This window comes from Juglans microcarpa x Juglans regia, chromosome 8S (genome assembly GCF_004785595.1).
Source record: "Juglans microcarpa x Juglans regia isolate MS1-56 chromosome 8S, Jm3101_v1.0, whole genome shotgun sequence".
NCBI lineage: Eukaryota > Viridiplantae > Streptophyta > Magnoliopsida > Fagales > Juglandaceae > Juglans > Juglans microcarpa x Juglans regia.
The window spans coordinates 4,774,995-4,795,783 of record NC_054609.1 but is presented as its reverse complement, the minus strand read 5'-3'; the positions used below and the strand labels follow the sequence as shown (position 1 = coordinate 4,795,783).

Genomic DNA, 20,789 nt, shown 5'->3' with positions numbered 1-20,789 from the left:
TAATATCTGCTGGTGGGGTGAGAGTAGATTCAGAAAAAATTAAAGCCATGGAGGAATGGCCTTTCCCAACCATACTAAAGGCTCTTAAGGGCTTCTTGGGTCTCACGGGATATTACAGAAGGTTTATAAGGGGTTATGGGGGCATTGCAGGGCCTTTAACCAGCCTGTTAAAGAAGAACCAGTTCAATTGGACCCTTGAGACTAGAGAGGCTTTTATCAAACTTAAGGAAGCAGTCACTAATCCCCCTGTCCTAGCCTTACCAGACTTCACACTCCCTTTCATCATAGAGCGTGATGCCTCAGGGAAAGCCATTGGGGCTGTACTAATACAGAAAAATAGGCCCATTGCCTATTTTAGCTAGGCCTTGAAGGGAAGGGTGCTAGCCTAGTCTACTTATGAGAAGTAATTGTTCGCTTTAGTGGCTGCCATAAAAAAATGAGACCTTACTTGATTGGGCAGATTTTTACAGTAAGAACAGACCATCAAAGCCTTAAATTCCTATTGGAACAGAAGGTTGGCACTTCCATGCAACAAAAATCGGTGTCTAAACTATTGGGATATGACTTGAGGGTTGAGTATAAGAAGGGTACTGAGAATAAAGTGGCTGATGCCCTTTCTAGAGCAGATGAAGGTGGGAAGGAGGAGGTGGAAGTAAGCATTTCTACTTTGTCATCACCTACCACTAATTGGTGGGAAGAATTAAAAGGAAGGGGGGGGGGGTACCCCAAGACCAGCTTCCTCAAAAACTCACAGTGAGAGATGGGCTGATTTACTACAAGCAAAGGCTATGCGTGCCCAATCATGGTGATTCTAGACTCAAAAGTGTTACAGACCCTCCATAATGGGCCTTTAGGGGGCCACTCAAGATATGACAAGAGCTTACATCGTGTGAAGAGAGAATTTCATTGGCCTGGCATGAGGCCAGATTTAAAGAAATTTATAAGAGAATGTGAAGTGTGTCAGGAGGTGAAATCTGACCAGTCTAAGCCTGGAGGGCTCCTCCAACCCTTGCCCATTCCCTCCCAACCGTGGTTGTGCATAACTATGGATTTCGTGGAAAGCCTGCCTAATTCTCAGGGGTTTAACAGTGTGTGGGTTGTAGTGGACAGACTAACTAAGTATGCACACTTTGTTCCCTTATCCCACCCTTTCTCTGCCAAAACAGTGACTTTGCTTTTTGTTAAGCACGTACTCAAACTGCATGGGATGCTGCAGTCAATAGTGTTAGATACGGGTAGTGTCTTCACCAGCTTATTTTGGCAAGAACTCTTTAAAATCCAAGGGATACATTTATTTTTTAGCACCTCTTGTCATCCCCAAACCGACGGTCAAACAGAGGCAGTGAGCAAATGCTTGGAGAACTATCTACGATGCTTCGTGGGCGATCAGCCTAAGTCCTGGGCTCACTAGGTTTCCCTAGCCGAGTGGTGGTACAATACTAACTACCACTCATTGACCCGAACCATCCCATTTGAGGCTCTATACGGATACGGGCCTCCAAAGTTACTACCCTATGTTCCAGGGACCACTAAAGTCGAAGCTGTGGAAGAGAACCTCAAAACCAGAGACCACATAATGCAATTGTTGAAACAGAATCTACACAATGCCCAACAACGCATGAAGAGATATGCAGATTTGAAGAGAAAGCATGAAACTTTTGAAGTTAGAGAGTGGGTTTACCTCAAGTTACAGCCATATAGGCAGATGACAGTGGCTCGAAGACAAAGCTTGAAACTTTCACCCTGTTATTACGGGCCTTTTCAGGTGACGCAACGGATCGGGAATGTGGCTTATCGGCTTGAACTGCCACATACGATGTCCATCCACTAGGTATTTCACGTATCGCAGCTGAAAAGGAAGCTAGGGCACGGGACTTCAACACTTCCAACTCTGTCTCCAGTCAACACCAAAGGGGTGATTAAACCCGAACCCGAGAAGATTGTGTGGCCCGTAGGATGAGGAAATGCAAGAATCAAGCCCTTGTGGAGCTCCTAGTTTGTTGGCAAGGGCAGCGTAGAGAAGATGTGACATGGGAGCCATATTCAGATTTGAGAGAAACCTACCCACACTTTGTGGGCAAGGTTTTCTGAAGAGGAGGGATATTTGTCACAAGCGCATGCTGGGGCTAAGAAAGGATCTGGGCTGGACGTGGGCCAGGGACACGGAAGACTTGGATTGGGCTCAACAAACTGATATGCAACTATGGGTTGGGCCTAGTTTATTGCTTTGACACTTTAAGCCTTATACGGCTCATTTAATATTTTAATTCACTGTAATTTTTTATGTTTATTTTACCTTTAGTTTATTATGAATCCTGCCATGTGATTGGAGGATGCACTGCTAGCTGTTAGTGGGAATCTGTTAGTATAAGGCTTGTGGGAACGACGGAACAATCATTGAAGAATATTATTTAGTTATTAAATACAGTTTTTATCAATTTTCTTTCTTTTCCTCTCCATTGTTCTGGAGGCTTCTCACCCTCTAAGTGAGTCCATTCCATTTTCTTCCTTAATTTCTTAGTTGAGTGTTACAAATACTCAAAGAATAATGATTCTGAATTTGAAAATTGAATCTCGATTTTAAAAAATAAAAATAAATGAGTGTCATCATAAATTTTCAAAATCGAAAAAAGCATGCATTTTGTGCCAAACGACATGCATGGTAATGATTGGTGATGAGGACAACGCAGGCAAATTTTCTTCCTTTTGTCCTTTTGTGTGCTAGGAAATTTCGCCGGTTGTTGAGAAGTCCATGGGGACAAGTTCAAAAAGGTGCATGCAATAGAAGACGTTCCCAAGTCAGGTAGCCTTGAAGAGGAAAATAAGATTACATAGACGATAAGTTTGTGATTTTTTCCCTTAATTACCACATCATTGAAGACAATAAAACGTAGCTAAAAACAGGGTTCAAGGAGACAGGAAATGAAGGAGTTATAAGAAAATAACAATAACCAAAAGTCGAGATCCTTTCCAGTTTTAGTTCACCAAAACACAGCTGGTGTAGCAAGACTACGAATCCTACACAATAGAGAAATAAAAAAGCATAGCTAAAATCCAACTTTAAACCTCGTCATCATCAACAAAGCCAGGGAACAAAAACACAAATTCAATTCAAATGGTTCAAACCACAACATCAAATGCACCCCTTTCGATCGATCCCGCTCAATTGACAAGATTGTCATTCAGAGACAATCCAGCTAACTGATCAGCAGAGCTGTTAGCCTGCTGCTGTGCAACATTCCTCAGGACCTCCATGGCCTCTCCAACTTTTGCCTTCAAAGCATCTGGCGACTCGAGCAGATGCAGAACCTCAGTCTGGTCCATTTCCAGAAGCATACCAGTAACCTTGGCTGCTGACTCGTGCTCCAGCTGATCCACTAGAGGGTATAAGGCTTCACCCAACATCTGACCACCCATGAGAATGAGAGAGAGAGGAATTAATATTCGGATCCTAGAAGTTCAGTATAAAGAATAATATCTATGCCAGCAGATAAACATAAAACTACAACCAAAAAGAAATAAGGGCTGGACCCACCGTCCTCTGTTGCTCAGGGGTAGCATTTGCAAGAGCAGTAGCCAGAGCCTGAATGGGCATAGGTTGTCCCAGCACAGCATCCCTCATTGGCCCACCACCAATGTCATAAGGAACTGACAGCATGCCTCCAGCCATACCTGGCATTGGAGCATCTGGCATGTTGCGACCAGGTGGATAACGATAGAAACGTCCCCGAGGAAGCATCTAGGCAATGAAACAGAATTATTCAGCAAGGCACAATCAGCAACTTAAAACAAAAATGAAATGCAAAATAAAATTTTCAATTGACCTGCTGCTGCATCATTGGTACAGGTTGTTGTGTTTGCTGCACAGGACCAGCTCCACGCCGGCCTCCTGGGCGCTGGCCTTGCTGACCCTGTTGGACCAGTGGAACATAAAAATTTGGCATTGGAGTTCCTCCAGGCCTAATTCCAGGAACTAGTTGCTGCTGGTAACCGAACCCAGCCTACAAAATATTTTTGCCAAGAGAATCATTACCACAACTCAGAATAGCTGATGCAAGACAATCAATAGATGGAATACCAATATGGAAATCATTTTTTTTATCGGTTATACCAAAATGGAAATTATTAAAACCGATAGAAGCTTTTTTTTTCTATAGGTACTGCAATGGATAGAACCATTCAAAAAATAGGTAAGATTTTTGGGGCAAAAAATAATGCTCCTGATCTAAAGGTCAAATGAAGCACATTTACGACAAACCCCAATACACAAGATTTCTAACCACTTTAGTCTTCAAAATACGCACTCCTAAACAAAGATCCTTTTTTATTCCTTTTCTTGGGCATCATGCTCAATTATATACAAATCACATTTTACTCCAAAGGCATTTCAAGAATCTGGCCACTTCTAACTGCAATCACTTGTGAGTGAAGTGCAATTACAGCTACATGCAGGTCACTTTGGAAACAAGCCCAGCAGAGTCCAATCAAATATTATGCTACTTGATATTAAATTAAATAAGTTTGACAATACAAAGAGATCAAGATCAAAATCAAAATGGGATTAATTTCACTTTGACCACAATCACACAATGTCAAGGCATGCTTTTGAAAATTTTAGAATTAAAGAGATCAAAATTAAACTGAGCTTGATTCATTATACACCAAGTGAGCCAAATAAAATCGACAAGGGTACAAATTAAGATTAAAACTTATGACACTAACAACCCTGTCAGACAATGTGACAACATGCTTTGAAGAATATTAATCGGTTCAAAACTGAGATTTTGCTAACAATCTCAAACAGGTGTCAACTGACAATGAGTTACTACCCTTGGCCGCCTGTAAATTTCCAGATAACTCTTCTACAAAACTCATAAAAGCAAGTTCTGCTTACGTAAATCTCCAACAAATAACTAGGCATTGAGAATATTTTTTAAGAAACTTATAAAAAAAATATATATATATTTTTTAAGAAAGTAAAAACAGTCTAGATAGTTAAAATTTACCTATTAAGGTGTCCCTAGATGCGTTCAAAACAAAGCACCATAATCAGTTCCAAAAAAAAGTTATACTTTCACAACTACCATCATCTTTTGCACCCTAAATTACCAAATATGGAAATATACACTCTAAACTACCAAATTTTGGCAATTTGCACCCTCTGACATTTGAGATTGTGCTTAATGTCCTTTTATGACTTTGATGGTCAGATCTTAACCTAGTACGAATTGCAAAAATTTGATAGCTTAGGGTGCAAGTTGCCTGCTTTAATAGTTTAGGATAAAAACTGGGAAAATAAAATAGTGGTATTTCAGCAGTACAAAATGTAATTTTCCAAAAGATAGAAAAGAATAGGGCAACGAATATAAAAAAGATTATATGAAACAAAATCTAATCTCCGAGCATTCATATACCACATCACATAATACTCCTAGTCTCAAACTAACCAAATTTATCAACAATAAAAAATTGGAAAAAAGCAATAAAAAGATAGGTAAGTTGATAAAACCTCTTTTTATAGGCAGCTGATAAAAACATTGATCCCAACTACCACAAAATTAAAAATACTAGACAGATGCTTCAAGCTTATCATGAAAAATTAAAATTGTCTTAAATAAAGAGGCCCACAAGTTGACATGATTTCAGAAGTCTTGAAATGCACCATTTTAGAATCTAAGATTCCTTAAATTTTGAAGGGGGTGTGATATCAAACAAAAGTAAACCCTAAATCCGTTATATTAACCAAATTGTTCTATCATATGACAATAATCTAACAATTATAAAAGGATGTAGATGGTCAAAGACAAGTATAAAATCTAGATGAACTACTATTTATGTAACATATTATCAAGTGCAATTACCTGTGGAGGAATCATAGCCGAAGGTGCTTGCCCATATAAAAATTGTTGACCAAGACCCGGTGCACCAGGAGGGTAAATCGGCATACGTGGAGCAACAGAAGGTGCCATAGCAACTGGCCTCATCTGTGAAAACTGTGCCTGCATATATGAAATAAAACATTCAATTACTCAAAAAGATGAGAGAGAGAGAGAGAGAGGAGCATAGAAGTACATTGTGAACCACAACCAAATTTATTATTGCCGTCCATTTGTCAGAAGGTAGGTATTATAGGAAATACTTATCAGTATTATGGTCTATGGCCTTTCTTCTGTAAGGCATATCAGGGATAAATCAAAATACTGCTTCAGCAATTTGGCAATTAGAGAAGAATCATAGGAAGAGTACAACAGGTGTGGCCTTGCCCACAGTACCAGTATGCAATATGTGGGGGGTCTAAATCAGCATGACATCAGAGCTTTTGGGAATGTTACAATTCCAATCTTCAAGTTTTGGCAGTTTTTCCCTAGATTTCATCTCTTCACCCTCTGTTCACTCGAATTTTATCTTCTGGTGTTTTGATAATGTTACAAATTTCAGGCAATTGACTCTGTTTTTCTACATCGATGGTCTTTTTATGCTCCCTGTGCACCAAGGCTCTAGCCTTCCGTGCCTTTTCTTTCTTTGTTGGGAAATAAGTTTTAACATATATATATATATATATATATATATATATATATAAAAGAGGCCCTCCGGACCGAATGTGGTGCAAAAATAGGATTTACACCCCCCAATGGGAGGGTAACACATATACAGCATAGCATAGCATACACACCCTCTCTCTCTCCCCTCAAGCCGCTGAGATAATTCTCCCTCAAGCCCGTCGACAGATCTGAGATGCGGAAAAACATTTCAATATTTTTTGGATTTTCAGGTGGAATTTTAGGGGGAACCCAGCAATCTTTGTAGATGGATTGCTAGTAGATGATGTGGGATGTTCATGACTAGTTCTTGAATCCAACATCTGGGTGCGCTGTTTTCATGTTTAGGATAAAGAGCAGTGTTTTAAATTTCGTACCGTATCGGCCGGTACGGCCGAAATTTTTCGTTTCGGCCATCCGGCCGGTACAAGTACTATACCTATTCCGTACCGGCCTCAATTTCGGCCTGTACCGGCCTATATTTTGGCCTGTGTTTTTTTTTTTTTTTTTCATTTTTTCAAACTACAAGCTTATTTTTTAACTCCCAATTCAGACTAGACTATTTATAATTTATATATATATGTATTTGTATATAATTTATTTATATATAGACTATTATTTTGAAATATAATTTTTATATATATTTTTATATATAATTTATTTATAGATCGACTATTCCGAAACGTTATCCCGAAACGGTACCGGTACCGAAATATTTTGTTCCAGTACCTTGACCGGTACGGCATCCGGTACGGTATTCAAAACATTGATAAGGAGTGGGTTGGACAGCAGGCTGTGGTTGGAGGAAAAGAATTGGGAACAGAAGGAACAAGAGAAAGCCGGGATTTTCTTGCTGATATGTGCTTGTAAAAGCCCTGATTGATTCTTAGTCGGAAACTTCTTCTTTTAGTTCTGCTCGATGAACGAGAAAATAATAGAAACAGTACAGAAAAAAAAAAAAAAAAAAAAAAAAAACTAATTTCTTAGTTCTTGCAATGATTTTAACATCTGGAAGGTAGATGATTAATCTTTTAGGCCCTATTTGAATAGTGAAATGAGATGAGATGGTTTTAGATGAAAGTTGAATAAAATATTTTAGAATATTATTTTGTAACATTATTATTATTTTGAAATTTGAAAAAGTTTAATTATTTTTTTTATAAGTAAAAATATTATATATATATCAATAAAATTAACCAAGTACACTAGACGTATACAAGAAAAACACCTAGCCCATAAAAGAAAGCCCCTAATGACCCAAAAGCCCATGAAAACCTACCCAAAATACACCAAACCTGAATTGGAAAACTATCGATACACCTCCTCGATCCCATCCCCTACATCCCACAACGGGAACGTCTTCACAAAGCCCTCCCTTTAGCCTTCCCTCGACTTTGAGCTAGCTCCCTTAGTATCGTAGTTGATTGCCCAAGAAAAATTCTTTAACTCCCTGCTTTTCTTAAACTTAGATTTGATTTCAAGCGTGCGGCTCGCCTCAATTGCAGTGAGTAGTGCTTTATTATATTTTATATGAAAAATTGAAAAAGTTGTAATGATAAGATGAGACGAGACGAGACGAGACCGTTTCTGTATCCAAACAGGGGCCTTAGTTTTGTGAAAATTTTCCTTTCATTGGAATGGGAAGAATTGTGATGTTATGTTTAATTGTTTTCAATTATATAGACTGAGATCGACTTGGTGAGAGAAACGGACTCACAGGTGAGGGCTTGAGAGAAAGGGAAGAGAGAGAAATGGACTCACAAAGAAAAAGAGATTTTGTAATTTGTAGGTAGATCTACGGTAAGAATAATAGATTAATGACATGTCACCCTCCCATTGGAAGGTGTAAAACGCACAAGAACACCCAGTCTAGTTTGAAGATACTCTCTCTCTCTCTCTCTCTCTCTCTCTATATATATATATATATATATACTGGAAGATGTAAAACGCACAAGAACACCCAGTCTGGTTTGAAGATATTCTCTCTCTCTCTCTCTCTCTCTCTCTCTCTCTCTCTCTATATGAGAGAGATAATACTCTAAAGAAAACATTTTTACTTCTTTATCTTGCTATTCACCAATAAATTAAGAAAAAGGTTATGAACAAAAATTAGCTTCTTCCTCAATATAAAAGTTTTATATTATTTCTCTCAACTATAGAACACAGAATTGAGTGAAACCAAATTGGCTAACATAACGTAATAGAAGGCCAAAGCCACATGGCCTATACTCTAAAAAGACTAGTCAATAATACAATTGGATCCCCATTGAAACCTTATAAAGAGCAATAATTTATCCTTCCCAAGCAATGTGGAATCACATACACCACCTACCCTCACTTATCATATGGGGTATCACCCCTTAAATTCCCGACATCCTCATCGAGCCCGTCCATCGTAGGTGGCACGGCTAAAGTCCTACATTCTAATTGGAGTAGGCTCTGATACTATTTGTAACGCCCTAATGGAAGGCCCAAACCACATGGCCTATACTCTAAAAAAACTAAGTTGATAAAATTGGAGCCCCATTAGAGCCTATAAAGAGTAAGAATTTCTCCTTCCAAAACAATGTGGAATCTCATACACCACCTACCATTATCATTATCATATGAGATATCACAATCTACCTTCCTTAAATTCTCGATTTCCTTGTCGGGCCAATCCATCGTAGGTGGCATGGCTTAAGTTTCACATTTCTCGTTAGGATATGCTCTAATACCATTTGTAACACTCAAATAGAAGGCCCAAACCAAATGACCTATACTTCAAAAGGACTAGTCAATGATACAATTGGAACCCCATTGGAACATTATAAAGAGCAAAAACTTCTCATTCCCAAGCAATATGAAATCTCATACACCACCTACCCTCACTTATCATATGGGATATCATAGCTAACCTACAACTTAAAGGCCTCAAAGAAGAGAGTATAGACATTATTAGTCGATAAGTGGCTACTAACCAGTATGGGATAAACAATTAAAAAGCTTTAAATATGCACGTGCACAACTTTGAACCATTGTTTTTTTTTTTTTTTTTTTGAATTGGCACCAGGTGTCCGAGAATAGTGTCCCAACTAATCCTGGGAGTGCACAGGCATGCAACAAGAAATTTCTCATAAGTGCACCTCGAGTAATTCAAGGGAAAAATCTCCAAATCCAGTAACCCCTAGAGATTGTTTGCACTCAAAGAAATTTGAACCTTAGACCTAGGAAAAACATACTCTCAAGCCCAAGGCCTTTACCACTTAAACCATTGTTTTAATTACATCTGTTAGACTACTTCTCAATGTCTCGAAAAGGGAACTACAAAACCAAATTTCATCAACACCTTTGTAGACCAGTAAAGAATATGAGACATCAGATTGTGTCGGACACAAAAAAACTAAATAAAAGAGAGAATATTCATCATAAGCAAGATCTGAAGAAGAATACCAAGTACAAAATTAATACATCTCATATTCACAATAAATTGCTTGTGCACAAAATAAACCTTACAAAATCAAGAGTTAATCAGGAGTTTTTTCATACTACTTCATTTTAGTATAAGAACAATCTTACCAACAGAAAATTATTAGATACTCCTAGAGTATGAATGATGTGGTAGTCTTTTCCTATCCCAATATGTCATGCCATTAAAATCAAAATTAATAAAAAGTTAGTACCTAGGTTTCCTAGTTTTTGCAATTCAACGTCTCAGTTTTCAACTTTTACAAAATTAATACCTAAACTTCAAGAAACTTGCAATTCAGTGCCTCCGTTAATTTTACTATTAGAAAATTAATGGCATGGCACCCATACGCCATGTGTAATTCGCTGATTAACTAATGTGGATATTGATGCCACATGTCAGCCAATTAGAGACGGACACGTGGCCTTCTGTCAATTTTCTAACAGAGGTACCTTTTTTTTTTTATGTTTGGGAACCTCTCCAAGGTAGGGCCTTTCGGACCCACCCCTGCAGAATAAACCCCGGTCCCGTGCACCGCACTCTCGGAAGTTTTCCTACACTGAATTGGTTAAATCGCTGGCTTTTCTCCAAGGGGTATGGCCCCAAAAAATTGTTTGCACCCATGAGGTGTTGAACTTTGGACCTTGAAGGGAATGATACCCCAAGGCCAAGGCCTTCGCCACTTGGGCCAACCCCTTGGGGTTATGAAAACTGGGGCATCGAATTGCAAAAACGTGAAAACTGAAAACTGAATTTTCTAGCAGAGGTACCTTTCTTGAATTTTAGCAATCAGTTTTGCAAAAATTGAAAACTAAGGCATCGAATTGCAAAAATGTGAAAACTCATGTACTGATTTTGAAATTAACTCTCAAAATTGCTTATGTAAACACTAATTTTTAATGAAATTGAATACTGTGATAGGATGGGAGTACTATGTGTCCGTACTTCTGAACTATCTAATAATTACTCCACACCGACCACCACACACAATTAGCAACACATCAGGTATAGATCATTTGATATTAAATGAAAAACTGAACAGATCACCTTTCAATTCACACTGATGAAACCTACTTATAAATATATATATGAGACCAAAATAGTCCAAAACTTTCAATCTAAAAATAAATTCTACAAGCCCTTATTATTATGGGACTTGTTTTATCAGTAAATTATGATGGGACTTCTAAAACACTACAACAGAAACAACACTTCAATTGTAATGATTGGAGAAATTCATAATCCTGAAACTTTAGTTCATTGAGGAATTTGATACTTACATTAAAAAAAAAAAAAAAAAAAAAAAAAAAAAAAGAAGATGCAGCAGCAAGATGGTCTATCCAAGTTACATTTAAATATGCTCCTTGTTAATCATACCTGTAACCTTGCCCTCCTGTCTTCTTTCCGCTGTGCAAGTGCAACATAGAGAGGTTTGCTGACAACCATTTTACCATTCATTGCATCAAGCTGTAAATAGGCAATAACATATCAGTTTCAGATTTTATTTACAACAACACCATGAAGTCTAGACTTACAGCACGAGAAGCTTCTTCAGAAGTTGAGAAAGCAACAAATCCAGAGCCTCTACTGATTCCACTGGGATCGCGCATGACCTGCAAAGTGAAGGCAAAAACTTACTGCCAAGATAATAGGAGACAGAGAATTAGGATTTCAGGTTGACAGCATACAAATAACCTACTTACGAACCTTGCACGAAGTGATTGTACCAAACTCCGAGAACATTTCCTTCAGCTTTTCATCATTAATACTATCATCTAAATTCTTAATATACAAATTCATTCCTTGATACTTGTCAACTGCTTCCTTCATACTCTGCTCAAACCTTCCTCTCAGTTCAAGCTCTCTTTCAGATTTTTTCTGGGCTTTCCCAACATACCACTCCTTGTCATCAACCACCTTCCCATTTAGTGCCTCAACAGCTTTAGCAGCATCATCTGCATTTTCATAGTTGACAAAACCAAAAGACTTTGATTTTCCATCTGCATCCCTCATCACTACAGCACTAGTAATTGGTCCATATTCACCAAAACTTTTCTTCAAGTCTTCATCTGTTGTGGCTTCCGATAGATTTTTCACATAAACATTATTAAATTTTGTTTTATTTAAAGAACTTTCTCTTTCCTGCCTATGAAGAAAGTGTCCCACAAACACTTGTTTGTCATTGAGCAGCATTCCATTTAACTTGTCTATTGCTTTCTGTGCAGACTCTTCGTTGTCAAATTGAACAAAACCATAGCCTTTGGACTGGCCAATGGCATCGGTAGCTATCTTGCATGAGAGAATATTTCCAAAAGAAGAAAATGTATCCTTTAATGCTTTGGGGTCAATTGCCTTGTCCAGATTCTGCACGCACCATATAACATGAAAAAAATAAAAATAAAAACAGAAGCCAATAATTCAATCAAAGCATTATTACCAAAACAACATAACAAATCACAAAATGGAAAAATCAGCCCACGCTATAATTTTTTTTATTGGCATTGGGTGTCCGAGAACAGCGTCTTGACTAATCCCGAGGGTGCACAAGCCTCAGCAAGGAGTTTCTCGCAAGTGCACCTCAAGAATTTCAAGGGAAAAGTCCCTCAAGCCAATGGCTCCTAAGAATTGTTTGCACCCAAGAAAATTTGATATAAAATTTTATACAGGTGGATGTTTAGTTCATGAATATTACTAGAATACATCCCTCAACTCCTAGAGTAAGACACAAAGGATAGAACAAATACGTACGTAATGATCAATCCCTTTGCCTACACTATGTGTCTGATGGGGAGAGAAACCCCCCCGGGTGGGGGGTGGGGGAAGCTACAACTACCAAACCAGAAAAGAAGAAATATGCCAACCCAATTGAAGTGCAGGTCACCTAAAACCTGGCCCAACCTAAATACTATTTTCCAGAATGCACACAAGATATCCAACTTTGTACCAAAAAAATATCCCAACCAGCCAAACCACCACCAATACATTCTACAAAGTATGCATACAGTACTCATAGAGTAACAGAAACAGAAGGAGAAACATGGTTGAGGGGAGGGCACAAATGGGTCACCCAAATATGAATACCTTAATGAATATATTTGCAGTTCCACTCTTGCGAATGCTAGGGTCCCGTTGAGAATACATGACTCTGATGGGTTTGTTGTTCACTGGAGTGAAGTTCAGTACATTCAATGCCCTTGCCGCTACAGGTAAGAAGCAACTAATGAAAATCCAGTCGAATGTTGGTGTACCAGATAAAGCCGTTACATGTTAATTTCACACCAAAATAACTAAAGAATTACTGCTAGAAAATATTCAATATAACCATGAAGTAATCCTTTCTACACATTGCTAGAAAAAAGTATCACATGAAACATGATATACACAAACACTCGAACACTGAAAACAAAACATATGTAATTATTATGATTGATTGCAACTTGTACAGCTACAAGTAATTACATCCTTATGACAAAAGTTGAAGTATGCACTATTCTTTATACGATGTTATTCCAACAAAAAATAAATCAAGAAATCAAGAAAAATCATTTAAATCTTTTGTGGGCCTGATATAAAAATGCCCAATTTGATAGAATATCAAAATCACATAGCCCCCTACCAAATCCGACCGATAGACTCTGCAAGGAAAAGATATGTACAGGAAAAAAATTTGTTCACATTAAAACCTCGGCGAAAAATGCAAATCCTTGAATAGTACGCAGCCATTTGCAATCATTTGGGAAAGCCATGTTCTAACAAGTTATCCAGTTCAGAAAATCATAGCACAACAATCAACCAGGATGCAACAAAAAAAAAAAATCAATAAATACGCCAAAGACAAAAAATATATATAAATACACAATGAGCAAGATGCAGAGACTGACCATCCTGAGAGTTGCTATAGTTGACGTAACCGTAACCGAGAGATCTCCGGGTGCTCATGTCCCTGCAGACCCTCACCGACACGACCTGGCCGACCTGGTTGAACAGATCGTAGAGCTGCGAGTCCGTGACGTTAAAGTCAAGATCACCAACGTACAGCGACGTCGGCACGAACTGGTTCCCACCGGCGCCAGGAACGACACCGTTCGGACCTGACATGGGAGTCTGATGCTGAACCTGAATCTGCGCCATTTTTCACCGACAAAAGAAAAGTAAACACGAACTCTTTGTAGATCCTCCTTTTTTTCGAATTTTTCTTTCCCTCTCCTCTGCTTAATCAAGATTAGCCCTATAGAGATAGAAAAGCAGGCAGTCAGAACTCAGATTCTAGACCGAAATTTCAAGAAACCTAAGGACCCAGGAAGGAGATTTGAAAGTAAAATTTGGGGGATTTTTTTTTTTATTTTGGGGTTTTTCGATAGAGGATAGGGGAGGAGAGTTGGGGATAAATCGACCGGATATACAATCCGGAGACTCGCCGGAAGCCGACGGAGAGAGAGAATTGGGTAATTTTTTTTAATTTTTTTTTTTTTTGGTGGGAGTGTGGGGGAGGGCAGAACGAACCGCACTGCACTGCACCGCACGTGTTCGGAGAAAACCGTGTTACATTATATATACGAGGTCGGTGGGTGGGTCTGGGAAACCCTAGTTTGAGGAGGGAGATGGAATCTGGACCGTGGGATGTACATTGAAAGCCGAAAAGCCAAAATGGTCAGATGACGAGGAGATGCGCGTGAGCAGTGAGCAGTAGTATATACGTGACGTTTTGGCACATGTTTGTGTTTTTTTAATGCTATATATACTTAGACTTTTATTTATATTTTTATTTAAAAAATATATATTTATAATTTTAAATTATACAATCATTACATAATTATTTTAAAAAAATAAATAAAATATGAGATTAATATAAAAAAAATTAATTTTTTAATAATAAAATATATTTTTTTTCAAAACGATTACACGGTATTTATCTATTTTACGATTGTATGTAAAATTATTTATTTATTTATAAGATTCATTCTATTAATTTTTTAAAAAATTTAAAATTTAAAATTTTTAATTTATTAAGATTTGATATGTAAATAATTAAGTTTTTTATAATAAAGTTTGTAAAAAAATTTTTTAAATATAAAAATTTTTTTTAAATACATTTAATTTTTTACTTTTTCTTTATTCCCTTTTGCTTTTCTAAAGAGCAAGATATATGTTACTGTTACAGCACTAAGAAGATTCTTCCAGAGAAGAAAAAAAAAAAAAGAAATTTCTTTTTTCAATTTTATTAATTTTGTTTTGAGAAATAATTTTTTTAATCTTATTTTTCATTATTTTAAACGGTGGTGATATTTGATATAACACGCTTTTAAAGGATTATGTATTTAAGTAAAAATATATAAAATTCCTTTAAATATATCACATTAACATATATAATTAAAAAAATGATAGTATGACTATTAAATACGTCCACTAAACGTGTTTACTCTTTTTTTTTTTTTTCTTAATAGTTAAGGAAGTGATTATTAATAAAAAAAAAATTTCTTAATAGTTAAGGATGTTTAAAAAATACTTTAAAAAAATAAAAAATAAAAACTCAATTGTATTAGTATGCATATTTGGTAAGCACATTTGATAGTCACCCTAGCATTATCCATATAATTATGAATAATAAAATTTAAAATAGAGTAATATTTAAAAAAAAAAAAAAAAAACCTTCTATATGTTCCAAAAAGTAATCTATTCTTTGTCATTGAGGTTTGTCAATATTAATCATATTTATTGACGTGACATATTTTAAATAGTTTATTTTAGAAGTCATGTAATTGAGAATGACTCGGTAGAGCTTTAGATAGTGAGTTGAGATAAAATGAAAGTTGAATAAAATATTATTAAAATATTATTTTTTAATATTATTTTTATTTTAAAATTTAAAAAAGTTGAATTCTTTATTGTATTTTATTTAGAAATTTAAAAAAATTATAATGATTAGATCAGATGTTATGAAATGAGTTGAGATACTTTTTAAATCTAAACAAGACTTTATTCTTTAAAAGTTCTTTCAAGTTCACCCATATTACGAGTTTTTTTTAAGAAAAGCTTTTATATTTGACTAAAATTAATATATTTTTATTTTAAAATTTGTCAACTTCAATCATACTTGTTAATATAATATATTTTAGTAGTTGATGGTATATATCATATTATTATATAGAAATAAGAATGGAGCAATCATTGTACGTACACGTTCTTATCTTGATTTTTGATATCATATCTAATCTCCTCTCGGCTTTCTCTCTAGAGAGCAGTGGAGTTTCAAAGTTTTTATTGTATTCTCTCCTTGTGGGTGGAGATATTACTACAAACTTACAAGGATGGAATATAGTGATAAAGGGAAGGAGGATTTGGAGGAGTTATGGAGTAATTTGTTTTTTACAATTGAATTAAGTGGAGAAGGTATGGAAGAATCACGTAAGGAGGGGGAAAGAAGCTTGATTGTTAAAATTTCTATGGATAAGCCTATAGGCAAAGTGGTAATTGCATCAACAATGTCAAAAAGTTGGAAGGTGAGTAAGCTGGCTGTATTCCAAGATGTAGGACCTAATATGTTTATAGTAATTTTTGCTACCCACACTGACAAACAAAAGTGATGGATTGTAGGCCATTGTTGTTTGACAATAGATTGTTTGTTTTGAAAATATTTGATGGTTTTACCCAACCAAATAAGATCTCTTTTGATCGTGAGATGTTCGGGGTCCAACTACATAACTTACCTTTGGCTTACATGAATCGTGAGAGTGGAGAGCAGATTGGAAGGTCACTGGGCAATATAATTGATGTGGATGTCCCTGACAATGGAATTGGTTGGGGTAAATTTCTTCGTGTAGTTGAGATACAGTTGTCAAAGTCACTAGCAAGGGGTTGAACAATTAATGTTAATGGGAAGAAAATTTGGATTCCAATTAAGTATGACAAACTCTTGAGAATGTGTTTTGAATGTGAATGTGTTATACATGAAGAAGGAATCTACCATGACAGGAATAAACTAGAGACTCTTATGACTGAGAAGAATCAATAATTTGGCTCTTGGTTACGTGCTAGTCCAATCTTCCATCGAAGGAATCATATCCGAACTGGAAGCCAAGAGAAAAAGAAGGAAGGAAGCAGTGATAAGCATATGGTGGAAGCAGAACAAGATGAGGGTAGCCGATTGAGAGAAAGCTCTGATTCGATAGGGATAGGCGATGGCTATTTGGTAATTGGTAAATGAAAAAATCTTAAAAATGCCAAGAAACATGGACAACTATAGGAATGAAGAACTAACTGATATGGTGGCGGATGTTATGGAACATATAAGCAAACAATATACTGGGACAGTTCAAAAACAAGATCAGTTAAATAATAGTAATATGATGGTTGATGGAGTGGAAATAGGAGGAGATCATTCAGGGAAGTGGGAGGGCCAAAAGAGGGACAGGTCCATTAATTCTAAAATAGCCCAAGCCTATAATATCGGAGTGGTGGATGCAATGGGCTTGGGCTCATATGGGCTAACTATTAAGGGGAATGATGATATGTTGAAGGCGAATGGAAGGGTAATAAAAGACTTAAGAGTGATGAATACATAAATAATAGGCAAGGTATAACACATAGGCCTAGCACCAAGCCTAAGCCAAGCACGAGTACTATAAATTTTTCTTTTAGGTTAATATGCATGAAAAACCCATTTGAGTTTTAACGAATAATTTTGGAATAGGTTACGGACCCAAATTTATTTTGACAGAGTATGAATTTTATCGAGTTTGATAATTAAGTTAAAATATTCTAAGAGGCCAAGTGGGAATTGACCTGAAAAATTTATAGGACAAGTGGATTATTTTAGAATTGAGTCAAGGCCCATTAGGTTTGGTTAAATACTCAACTCATGAAAATACGATTAACCTAAAGAGATTATTTTGGATTACGCTAACATGCCCAACCCCCTTTTTTTTTAGTCTTTACACCACCCAAAACATGAGCCCAAATATTTCAAAAGTGACTCAAAACCCAAGCCCATGGTCCAGAATACAGGCACGTTTCCAGACCATGAAGTGCACGTTTCTCCGTTCCCTTTTCTTCTCGAGGGTTTTCCAATCAACTATATTTATATAGGTATAACCTCACATGCACATAGAAGTCTCCCTCAACTAGGGTTGTTGCACATTCTAAATTTCTCCCGTTTCATTCCCTATATCTCTCCCATGTACAAACATGTCCACATACAAACATATATGCCGCATTCATGTTTCCGAAACTTCCGTGCACCAACCACGGAATCCAAAAGCCAGCTCCTTCCATCCACAAACCACCGTTCACCAAGCCGCCAACCCTCGCATGATCGTCCACCACCCTCATGCATTGCCATCAACAACATACGATGCCGGATAGCAAGCCCTCCAAGGGACCTCACCATGCACGGTTGTTCCTCCCAAGCCGCCCAGCCTTTCTCGTCGCCACAACCTTGCAGCGACCCAGCACCAGTGAAGCCAACGAGCCACCCTTCCACACTGCTGCAACCATACCACCATCCCTATCACATTAAGAGCTGCCAACCATCGTAGTCCTCCTTTTCACCATCGAAACAGCCACAAACAGAAACCACCCAGCCTCCATATCCCTCGCAAGACAGAAGCCACCAGACTCACAGGGAGTGAGAACTTCGGCCAGCAACCAGGAACCATCCACGTGTTGCCCTAGCTTCGCCCTACACCGCCACCCAAGCTACCATCGCACGTCCAAGAGGCCCTGTTTCCCACACCAAAAATAGAGTAATAAAACCACACATATTCTATTATGCTATCCTTCACTTTCTAAATGGTGGGAGTATGACTTCTTCATTAAATCACACATATTTAGCACGTATACCAAAGGCCAACAACCACACTTCAGTTAATGAATATAGGCCTATTTCCTTATGTAATGTATTATATAAGTTAATTGCAAAGGTACTGGAAAATAGGTTGAAAAAGTATTGCATAGTATTATATATAGCTGTCAAAGTGCATTTATTTTGGGACGCTGATAATGTTATGGTGGTGTATGAGGTATTACACACATTGAAGACAAGACAACAATGCAAAAATGGTAGTATGATTTTAAAACTTGACATGTCAAAAGCGTATCATATAATAGAATGGAATTATTTGGAAGCTATTACGAGGAAGTTGGGATTCAAGGATTGGTGGATTAATCTGATTATGTGCTGTGTAAAATCTGTTTTCTATGTTGTTTTGGTGAATGGTAATGAGGGAGAATGTATAATACCATCAAGAGAACTAAGACAAGGAGATCCTCTATCACCTTATCTCTTCATATTGTGTGCGAAAGTTTTGAGTTCCCTACTTAACCAAGTAGAAATAGAGGAGAAACAAGAGGAGTGCCAGTGACAAGATGGGGAACAAGAATAAACTTCCTATTATTCGCTGATGATAATGTGATTTTCTGTAGAGCAAGCAAAATGAGTGGCTAAAAATACAAGCTATTCTAAAACAATACAACCATGCATCAGGACAAGTTATTAACCAACATAAAACTTTCATCTTATTTAGCTCAAATACAACTGGACACAAAAGAAGGGAGAAAATGGATGAAGTTGGGGCTATTATTTGTGGAGATTATGAGAAATATTTAGAACTTCCAACAATGGTAGGGAGGTCTAAATATAATACCCTTAGGAGTATTAAGGAGAGGACTTGGCACAAGACAAGGAGTTGAAAAAATAATTTTCTTTCAACTACAGGAAATGAAATACTTACTAAGGCTGTATTGCAGTCAATACCAACCTTTACCATGAATGTATTTAGATTATCAAGGAAACTTTGTAATGATATTGAAGCTATGCTATCAAAATTCTAGTGTTGCACTAACCAAGATGGGAAATTAGTAAATTGGAAGAGATGGGACAGAATGGGTGATGCAAAGCACAAGGGAGGCAAGGGATTATTAGATATAGAAAATTCTAATTTGGCACTGTTAGCAAAACAAAACTCGAGACTAATGCAAGAACCAAACTCAATGGTGGCAAGGATTTACAAAGAAAAGTATTACAGAAACAAGCAGATTTTGGAGGCAAAGTTTAGGCATTCACCTTCTTATATATGGAGAAGTGTATGGTCAGCAATGAAGGTGATGAAAGAATGGTTGATATGGAAAGTGGGTGATGGGAAAAATATCAAAATATGGGAGCATAAAAGGCTGCCACAGCAAACAACCTTCAAAGTACAATCTTCTTCTAAAACTCTGAGTATAGAGTCAAAAGTCAGTGAGCTTGTCATTAAGGAGCTAAAGTGCCAGAATGAAGAATTGATACACTCTATTTTTGAAAAAACAAAAAAAAAAAAAGAAAAAGAAAGAAGCTATACAGATGTGTAGTATCCCTTTGAGCAGAATCGGTTTTGAGGATAAAATCATATGGGGTTATACGAAGGATTAGAAATTCTCTGTCAGAAGTGCTATCATGCAGCCACTATGAGAAAAAGATCTAGTCAAGGGGAACCATCAAATGCAAATACACAAAATGAAAAATGGCGCAAAATTTGGAAGTTGAATGTCTCGAGAGTAGTTAAACAGTTTATATGGAAAGCATTGAATGGTTTTCTTCCCACCAAAGAAAATCTAAAAGTTAGAAAGATTGTAGACTCTTCACTATGTCCCATCTGTAAAAAAGAAGATGAATTCATTCTTCATGCATTGTGGTCCTGTCCAGCGGCTAAGGATGTGTGGGCCGAGAAAACAAGTCCAATACAAAGATGGAGCAATAATGGTATTGATTTTGTACAGCTGTGGGAGAATTTATCTCAATATTTACAAACTGAAAACTTGGAAGTATC

General features: G+C 37.0%; 1 protein-coding gene across 1 annotated transcript; it reads right to left on the bottom strand.

Moving 5' to 3' along the window:
• Positions 1 to 2,951: 2,951 nt before the first annotated feature.
• LOC121244005 (polyadenylate-binding protein 2-like) lies at positions 2,952 to 14,522 on the bottom strand. Its single transcript, XM_041142054.1, has 9 exons — positions 13,869 to 14,522; positions 13,069 to 13,187; positions 11,695 to 12,351; positions 11,523 to 11,600; positions 11,365 to 11,454; positions 5,862 to 5,999; positions 3,825 to 4,001; positions 3,536 to 3,739; positions 2,952 to 3,405 (listed from the first exon to the last, which is right to left on the bottom strand). Exons 1-9 carry the CDS (start codon positions 14,116 to 14,118, stop codon positions 3,163 to 3,165), a joined length of 1,956 nt encoding a protein of 651 aa, XP_040997988.1. The 5' UTR covers positions 14,119 to 14,522; the 3' UTR covers positions 2,952 to 3,162.
• Positions 14,523 to 20,789: the final 6,267 nt, after the last annotated feature.